Here is a 9627-nt window from a genome sequence, read left to right as displayed (position 1 = left end):
GGTTGAGTAGTTCATAACTACCCAAACCTAATGGCACTCCATGTACTTGGGACTGGTTGAGTAGTTCATAATTACCGAAACCTAATGGCACTCCATGTACTTGGGACCGGTTGAGTAGTTCATAATTACCGAAACCTAATGGCACTCCATGTACTTGGGACCGGTTGAGTAGTTCATAATTACCCAAACCTAATGGCGCTCCATGTACTTGGGACCGGTTGAGTAGTTCATAATTACCCAAACCTAATGGCACTCCATGTACTTGGGACCGGTTGAGTAGTTCATAATTACCCAAACCTAATGGCGCTCCATGTACTTGGGACCGGTTGAGTAGTTCATAATTACCCAAACCTAATGGCGCTCCATGTACTTGGGACCGGTTGAGTAGTTCATAATTACCCAAACCTAATGGCGCTCCATGTACTTGGGACCGGTTGAGTAGTTCATAATTACCCAAACCTAATGGCACTCCATGTACTTGGGACTGGTTGAGTAGTTCATAATTACCGAAACCTAATGGCACTCCATGTACTTGGGACCGGTTGAGTAGTTCATAATTACCGAAACCTAATGGCACTCCATGTACTTGGGACCGGTTGAGTAGTTCATAATTACCCAAACCTAATGGCGCTCCATGTACTTGGGACTGGTTGAGTAGTTCATAATTACCCAAACCTAATGGCGCTCCATGTACTTGGGACTGGTTGAGTAGTTCATAATTACCCAAACCTAATGGCACTCCATGTACTTGGGACTGGTTGAGTAGTTCATAATTACCGAAACCTAATGGCACTCCATGTACTTGGGACCGGTTGAGTAGTTCATAATTACCGAAACCTAATGGCACTCCATGTACTTGGGACCGGTTGAGTAGTTCATAATTACCCAAACCTAATGGCGCTCCATGTACTTGGGACTGGTTGAGTAGTTCATAATTACCCAAACCTAATGGCGCTCCATGTACTTGGGACTGGTTGAGTAGTTCATAATTACCCAAACCTAATGGCGCTCCATGTACTTGGGACCGGTTGAGTAGATCATAATTACCCAAACCTAATGGCACTCCATGTACTTGGGACCGGTTGTGTAGTGTAAAATTATCCAAACCTTATGGCGCTCCATGTACTTGGGGCCGGTTGTGTAGTTTATAATTCCTCAAACCTAATGGCACTCCATGTACCTGGAGCCGGTTGTGTAGTTCACAATTACCCAAACCTAATGGCACTCCTTGTCCGCAGCGGGAATCTGAGATGATATAAGTACCCCAGAAGCAACTGCTCGGAAGACAAGAACTTCAAATCACCGTCACATATATTCATATCATGCCTTTTAAACACTCAATAATTAACAAACACAAGTTTTAATACTGGCAATAACTTTACTGTGCCTTTTCGTGTTTTGTTTCAAGTATTACAGTCTGTAAAAAGATTTCTCAGTTGTATCTAGCAAAACTGTGAAATGTCCTGTCTCCATGCTCCGAAAGTAAAATTTATTTTGTAACGTTGAAGAGATGCTCTGTTGACTGAAATTTTTATGAGTAAACGTGATGTGTTCTGTTCTGTTCGAAACATCAGTCTATCACGGATAGTACAATAATTTGGTTCTGATAGATAATTTCGTGACTCGAAGCATCATTCTCCCATTACCAACGTTCTCACTTTGGCGTTGTATTTTCTGTTTGAAAACGTATTACTTGTTTACATAAAAATCAAGATGTGGGCATTTTCTGTGATTTTTTTTAAGTACTTGGAAATCCTTTTTGACGTTATAAAATGTGGACGAAGGTTGCATAAGCTTGGGAAGACATTATGCTTTCATCTAAAGTGATTTATCGCAGAGATAAGCGAATCCGAGTTTATAACAGGTTGTGTCAAGGAATTTCAAACAAGGTATGAAAACATGAAGAAGATGGTTTTACGCCGTGCACTTGAAATATGTCAGTTACATCACTGTGTTGGATATTCCCATGTAATATCCTCCCGACTTAATCATGGCGAGGAAAGGCTTCTGCTACTAAACTACCTGACCACCCCGTAATCAGTGTGGTAAGCAAGCAATACAGCGGGGACACCAAAATGGTTTCATGCATTGTACCTCTCTGGGCCATAAAACTAGTGTCTTCAGCGCGACGAGCAACATGCTTTTTCTCCAGGACACCTCACCGCTTTCGGTGACCACAAAGGAGCAGAAAAAAAATTGAATTATTAAGTGACATCAGATCAAATATCTATGAGAAACAATACTCTTGGGCTTCATTCAGCTGAGCTAAGACTGAATATGCTTCAAGCAACAACAGCAGTATTGATTACAGTTTTACTACTTGATACAAAGGTATTACAACACAATGTTCCTCTACTATCATTGTCACTAGTCTGCGGTCTACAACGCCACCCTCTCAGATTCAAACATAACGTTGACTTTAACCGATGGTGCAGCAAACAGGTCAAAGGTTTTCAGTCTTGCGATGACGACAATCTAATTCTTTCGTTGTGAGCCAGTTATAGAAAATATCTGCTCAACTCGACCGAAGGGTCTTTCACAATCCTCACCTCGTAGTCAACTTTGGTCGGTACCTGAAACCAATCATTACAATATACCATATCAATTTAACAATTCGAAGCAGAACCCTACCCTGACCTTCGGGTATTATTGCCATAATCAAGAATGGAAAATTGATATCAGTGTATTTCTTGTGGACCCATAAAGGTTCGGGTTACAAAGAGCCATCAGTAAGCTACACTTGTCGCAAGAGGAGACTAACGACATTGACTTGGCTTACTGATTTGGCTAAAACGGTTCATTGGATCCCAGATAGATCGATGCTTAATGGATCGTCTGGTACAGACTCTTTTATGTACACCCATTCACAATATAGCTGACATATTGCTCGGTGCTGCGTTAACGAACAAAGCAAGAAAACATCCTAGGAGTAAAGGCGTGTATTTCAATTTGTATATGTTAAGTGCAACACGGGCGTATGTAACCAGCACGAACCATCTCCGGATTTTCCATGAGTTTCTTGATGGCGAGGGAGAAGTTGCGTGATCTGTGACAATACGTCTTCCCATTTCCCTCTGCTTTGAACTCAACTCTGTATTCACTAAGTAGGAAAGAAATACAGATAGTATATTGACTGGAAAAGATATTCGAGTGAGACGGAACAAAAGACAATATTGTGTTTTATTTCAGCGCGTGTGTTGTTCCCCTAACTGTGAACTTATTTAATACAATCTAGACAACCTTGTGATCAACAGTATCAGCTGTCAATGTCAAGGTCATTATGGGCAGCATCGACCTGCACAGCAGAGATCCGATTACATGTGTCAACAAAGTCAGCCAGTCTGACCACCTGATCCCTTTAGTCGCTTCCTGTGACAAGCATGTGTTACTGAAGACAATATCTAGTAAGTTAAACACAAAGAAGTAATGCAAATAGGGATGAGTGAGTCAGTGAGTGAGTTTTACGCCGCACTCAGCAACATTCCATCAGTCTGTAAATAATCTAGTCTGGATCAGACAGTCAAGTGATCAACAGCATGAGCATGCACCTGCGTGATTGGGAACCGATGACATATGTCAACAAAGTCAGCGAATCTGACCACCCGATCCCGTTAGTCGCCTCTTACGACAAGCATAGTCGCCTTTTATGGCAAGCATGGGTTGGTGAAGGCCAATTCTACCCCGGGTAGACCTTAACGGGTGTGCTATTAGTGGATGGGATCAATAGTAACAAATGTGCTTACGAACGGCCTTTTCAACCACTTTCAGCAAACTATATCGCATCACCATGTTTGCAATCACACATGAGAAAGGCAGAAATTGTTTTTCATTCAAGAAGAAGTTATTATCAAAACATCCGATGTGGCTCTGTGCACAAAATGGAATGAGACATACCCATTTATTGAAACTATCTCCCACGATGGATTGCTCTTTCCAGTCATGGGGTATCGTAAAACAAGGTACTTGGTACTGGAACAGCATCCCGATGAGTCCTCGTCAATTTGAACTGAAACAAAATATGGTGATTCTAGGTGCAGTTGTTCAAATTGAACGATATATAAAGACGGAAGTACATAATGCAACGATTACAGTGAGTGAGTATTGTTTTACTCCGCTCTTAGTAACATTCCAGCAAGATGACGGTAGGGGACACCCAGAATGGGGCAAGGACTACTACAGAAATATTACCGTGGGTAGAGGGGTGAGCTGTAATAACCCCTTTAGTTATGGTTACAGCAATAACATTACTGAAGGGTTTTCTGATTGTATTCTTGGAGAAATTAACAATATCTCCACTTTGCAGGATATACCAGAATACCCATAGCTTTGGATGTGACAGCAATATTACCAATCAGTGATACGGCCTTTACTGTAAGATATAACATAAATACCTTTACCGAAAGATATAGCATTAACAATACCGTTATTGTAGGACATGACAACAATAGTTAATGGGTAAATATTCAGAGTCATATCGACGGTATCTCGTGACGAGAAACAATAATATTATCATTAGTGGAGAATATAACAATAATACCATCATTAGCGAAAGTTATAACAAAAATAGCATTATTAGTGCAGAATATAACAATCACATAATTAGTGCAGTATATAACAATAATAGTACTATTAGCATATGGTATAATTTAGTACCATTAGTTAAGGGATATAACATTTATATCATCAGTATGGAATCTAATAAAAAATATAGCTTACCATTCAGACGTTCATACTGCTCAGATGCCATTTCTGTGAAAACACGGGATTAGATCTGGAAATGAAAAGGAATACTCAATAATTTATCTAACCTCATACTCTGTGTAATACAAACAGTTTTGATATGCTATGTAAATCTACGAGTAATTTTGCAGACATACGAATGATATAAAGCCGTAATCAGATGTTATTTCTCCGTGAAACTGCCATAGGTCTCTCTTTTAACCTCACCATATTCCTGAAGTTAAAAAATCACAATATGAAATTATTATCCTGACAGTCATTTCACATTTATAGCCAGTTCTTGTTTACCTTTCATTAACTGATAAAAAGATATTCTACGAACTGTTAACCTGCAACAGAGAAATTACATTCAACAACTGAAATAACTTCGACGCATATCTATATTTATTGACGTAATGTTATAACAGTATTCATCCAATCAGAGCCCGTCACTTGTGCAGTAGAAATTTAATGACGTGGATCTATTTTTGGACTGTTTACATAACTAAGGCTTTAACAACAGCAACGGTAATTACGCAGTCATTTATTAAGGGCGGACATCATTAATATGCTAGACATAAGTTATCTTTACACTCCAAAGTTCTGTGAAACAATTAATGTTAATCGCAACCTTCTAGATTTGTGGCAATCAAATGTTGCTGTTTCTTTACAAAGGTCCAATCAAAATACAAATGTCGTATAAAGATTAAGTAGGATAAAACATTTAGTCTTTTGGAAAATCTGCTGACCCCTTAAAAGCAGTTTGATATTTGTATTGGTCATTTATCTCAACTCGTGATTTTAATAGAGTAAATTTTTAAAATTCAAAATTCATTGAGCATGCATGACGCTCAGATTGATTTCTTCACTATCGTTTATGAAAAAAGAAATCTTGCAGTATTTTAAAGGTAATTTATTCCAAAATACAAAATGTGTTCGAGACAAATAATATTATTGTTCATTCGCGCTTATTAAAATAAAACACCACAAAATAGTATATACTTGTATACACTGCTACTTGTATACACTTATAGCGTTTAACTATTTATGCAGGTCGTTGGTCTGAATAAAATGTAACAAATCGAACTGTAAAACCTCAAGTGTCCTACCTGTCGACTCCTTGGTGCCAGTTTGATAATATATATCCCCTCTGTACACATATATATGTGTAATCTGTCTCCCAAATTCCTGGAACTGAGCTGTGATCTATTTTAAATGAAATGCATTCCTGGAAAGTCATGCAATTTAGGTCTTAAATTGCTGCCAACTCAGTCCCGTAAGGATGACGTCACTGTCACGTGCAGCATGTTCTAGAGGTATCGTCATATGGGTCCCATTTCATCTACATATTTATTCGCGGTGCTGCCGATATGGGCGTTCCTTGTTTCGGTTGGGTCTTCAAACCATGCCATTGTCCATTGTAAGAAATATGTTAAGGTTAATCAGCGCCACTGTAGTCATAGAAAACCAAGAAAATGAGATATTATTTAGAGACCAGGGATGTACAGGGAGCTCCATAATAATAATCTCCATGTTACGGGCTATTTCTGTCGTCTAGGGAATACAAGCGTCGCGGGGGTAGTCTTGTGGTTGAAGTGTGCAGGTCATATCTTGTGTCTTATCTTCACCTGGGTACCGGTGAAACCATCGAGTCATTTCTATAAATACGAAGACTTGCTACCGTCACTTTTCATAAACACATGATATATTCAAATTGCTCAATCGACAATGCTTTCTACATACTTTCTCTTTCATGAAAAGGGTGTGGTAGTGTGTATTTATATTCCTGTTGATTTGTTCTCAAACTGACCTCAGTGATAGTTTTACAATTAACTAAATCAACCTTTTCATTACTTATTGGATATAGAAATGTGTTAGTTGAGTCTCCCCTATTCACACACATCCATGTGCCACTCCTACCATGCATTCAGGACGAACGTATATATAAACCCACATATTGTCCATGACATCAGTTCCGAGTTATTTAACAAGAGCACGACGCAAATGTTGGCTACAGGCCAGCCATGTTTGAATAACCCGTAACATCGTAGTATGTAATGATCAACAAAGTTAACATGCACACGGTATTCCTCAACTCATTTTACAGTTGGTACCCTAGACCTTTGGCCTTCTCAAAACTTAATTGCTAATTGTAGTGACAAATTTCTTTTGCATGCATAATCATGCATACGCACCTCGAGACTGCATAAGTATAAATTCCTACCAACATGTGCATAATTTAAACATGCATGGATTGATATGTGTGTGGGGTACAATCGGCATAGCTGTCTAGTGTCTAGTGACTGTCTAGTGACTGTCTTGGCTGTCTAGTGACATACACAACATTGATACTAACACACTAATACACACGACAGCACTGTGGTTCAGAAGCTGTGAAATTGAATACTTATGTAAAATAAATGTACATTCGTGGCAAATCGATCCTCCCAAATGTTTTCCCACTATATGAGAGCCGTTGGCATGTACTCTAGTCCACAATCCCACTATCCAGTGATTGACACAAAGAGCATCACTCTGGCCAACTGAGAAACTAGTGGTAAACGTGTGTGAGAACAGCGTCCTTGTCCTCGTTCCTACATCGAGTTGTCACGCTGTTATAGCAATGAAACACTATTCCAGCTTACGTTGAACCCAACTCTTCAAACACAGTAGGCAAGAGATGGAACTGTTATTTTCCATTTCGAGGAATGGTAACTACGGGAGTGGTACCGGATTCGGCTCTGGATTTGTTTGTTATAAAGAAAATATTAACTTCTTAACCTACATAAAATGGCAATGCCTGTTCTTGATTTTCTTGATCCTGTGTTCTGCAACAAAGTTTACTGGGCAGAACATATATCTGCGAAAGCATTCAGCATACGTAGTGATGTCAACAAGAACAGGACTATACATTGAAAATCATGATCAGTTTTAATTACTTGATGGGTATTTCAAGTTCTAGATTTCTTGATGTACAATCAACGACTGCGCCAGGCCGTACTGATTCCGAATCACCTTTGTTTCAGGCTTCAAATATAATGGGTTTTTTTGGACAAGAGAAAAAGAGACAGAAATGTTATACATATATTTCATGGCGCTCACTAAACAACATGTCGTGTAGACAGGCAAGTTCAGGGTAGTCACAGTTTAGTCACAAGGCATTATTTATATATCAGGGCAAGACACAAATTCTAATGATTCTAATGATGATACGTTCTATTACAATATCAAACCGACTGAGGAACTCTTCACATTTTTTCCATTCGTTGATGTGTTTGGAGTTCTTTGTTTTGGTAATCTAACAACGAAAATAATCTCTGATCTCGGGGTTGTTCGACTTCACCTTCACTTGGTAATCTCTCTTGGTTTTTGTATGAAAATAAACCATTTAGGTACAAATTTGAATTGCCCTTTCAGGTTTAGGGATCACCACAGTAGGCCGACTTTCCACATGTACTCAACTTGACGGTTTGCCCAGTAATGGGACTTTTTGTCGACTTCATTTTATTCTCTTCTGAATTTAGGAATATAAGCGTTAAAGCAATTGTGAATAATACGCGAAAACTGGCGTAATGATAATTATAGGACATTAAACAGTGACGGCGTGTGACTATAGTTTAACGCTGCATTCAGAAATACTCCAGCTATGTGATGATAAAGCGCATAAACATCGATCGGCGCAGTGAGGAACCGATGACATGTGTCAACTAAGTCAGCAAGCCTGGCCATCCTATTCCGTTAGTCGCCTCTTACGACAGCATACTCTGCTTTTATGTCAAGCATGGGTTGCTGAAGGCCTATTCTACCCCGGACCTTGACGGGTCTTCAGAAGGTTTTAAGCCTATGCCTATAGACCAACCGTATTAACTTGTTACTTTACCAACTCATATTGATATACTTGACAACAGTAGACACTTGGGTGAGATTCTCTATATACCAACCTTGTCGACTTTACCAATTTGGTCTTTGATGTTGTCCGGGAACGGGTCAGTGTTGTGACCATACGTGCGACCACCAGCAGTCGCTCGAAATTTGGCTACGTGTTTCCTAAAATTACAAAAAGTAAAACATTATGCACCAGTACTTTTGCTAGGCCCGGGGTTTTCTTGTAGGTTTTCTTTCCTCTTACAGATCCGTACATAATTTTGTTTTGCCGCATTGTACGGGAATGTATATAGCTGTACTCATTTTCAGTTCTTCATTTTTTCCTGTTGCCGTTGGTAACTTTTTGTGCGACTCAAATGACAGGATGTAAGGTATTATGTACTACACAATATTTGAACCATCACACCATAAAATCAATAATTACAAAAATGAAAAGTAGAGCCTATGTTCCTGTTTCATTTAGACTATATCGTTATACAGTCAAACAGCAAATTATCCGGGGAAAGACACATTCGACGCACCAAAGTTCGACACAACAGTGTTTGACTTTTGATTCACTATCCAATAATCATGAAACACGGTGTCAGAGAATCGATGACCCAAAGACATTGATAACACGAGAACCTAACAACTACAACGACATTTTGTCTCAGGTGTGTGCGGCAACTCACACAACCATTTTCTTAATAGCTACCCTTACAAAGGTATTTTCAGGCTGTCCAAACAGGTAAAACATACCCATCTTTGGGAAAAATGTCCCAAGACACATCTGTAATTCCCTCCACATTGTAGTAAAATGTCTGAGATTCTTTTCCAGGTACACAGTGAACTGAAACCAATGCAAGAAATGCATATCAAAACTGTGCCAAGGAACTACAAACTTTACACACTGTCAATGACCACAACACGGAAAAAACATGCGTATTTCAGTTAGCTCTGATGTTGAACACATGTTTAACATTTTGAGGCTTCTAATCGCGTAACTGAAATAAAAAGTTCGGCAGCTTTTCCACAAAACTAACA

General features: G+C 39.2%; 1 protein-coding gene and 1 long non-coding RNA gene across 3 annotated transcripts in view; both read right to left on the bottom strand.

Moving 5' to 3' along the window:
* Positions 1–1358: 1358 nt before the first annotated feature.
* LOC137281362 (uncharacterized) lies at positions 1359–6012 on the bottom strand. Of its 2 annotated transcripts, XM_067812546.1 has the most exons (6): positions 5829–5847; positions 5029–5069; positions 4717–4771; positions 3895–4006; positions 2995–3100; positions 1359–2573 (listed from the first exon to the last, which is right to left on the bottom strand). In XM_067812546.1, the coding sequence occupies exons 3-6, from the start codon at positions 4745–4747 to the stop codon at positions 2499–2501; spliced, it is 324 nt and encodes a 107-aa protein (XP_067668647.1). In that variant the 5' UTR covers positions 4748–4771; positions 5029–5069; positions 5829–5847; the 3' UTR covers positions 1359–2498. The 2 variants fall into 2 exon arrangements, with proteins under 2 accessions (XP_067668647.1, XP_067668646.1); XM_067812545.1 differs by lacking the exon at positions 5029–5069 and having other exon boundaries at positions 5829–6012.
* A 1750-nt stretch (positions 6013–7762) lies between these two features.
* LOC137282414 (uncharacterized) overlaps positions 7763–9627 on the bottom strand; it is a 2322-nt gene continuing 457 nt past the window's right edge. The window contains exons 2-3 of the long non-coding RNA XR_010956809.1: positions 9343–9433; positions 7763–8766 (exon numbers count right to left, since the gene is read on the bottom strand). This is a non-coding gene — a long non-coding RNA (uncharacterized lncRNA). The remainder of the gene's footprint in view (positions 8767–9342; positions 9434–9627) is intronic.

This window comes from Haliotis asinina, chromosome 4 (assembly GCF_037392515.1).
Source record: "Haliotis asinina isolate JCU_RB_2024 chromosome 4, JCU_Hal_asi_v2, whole genome shotgun sequence".
In the NCBI taxonomy this organism is placed as follows: domain Eukaryota; kingdom Metazoa; phylum Mollusca; class Gastropoda; order Lepetellida; family Haliotidae; genus Haliotis; species Haliotis asinina.
The sequence above is the reverse complement of the archived record's forward strand: the minus strand, read 5'-3'. Positions and strand labels throughout refer to the sequence as shown.

What these genes read in the sequence shown, in the direction of transcription:
- LOC137281362 (XM_067812545.1), bottom strand. Translation starts at nt 4,747, where the DNA reads ATGGCATCTGAGCAGTATGAACGTCTGAATG. An exon ending in GAGATAGTTTCAATAAATGG is followed by an intron (nt 3,101 to 3,894) that starts GTATGTCTCATT and finishes TTTCCTACTTAG; the next exon opens with TGAATACAGAGTTGAGTTCA. An exon ending in TCATGGAAAATCCGGAGATG is followed by an intron (nt 2,574 to 2,994) that starts GTTCGTGCTGGT and finishes GATTGGTTTCAG; the next exon opens with GTACCGACCAAAGTTGACTA.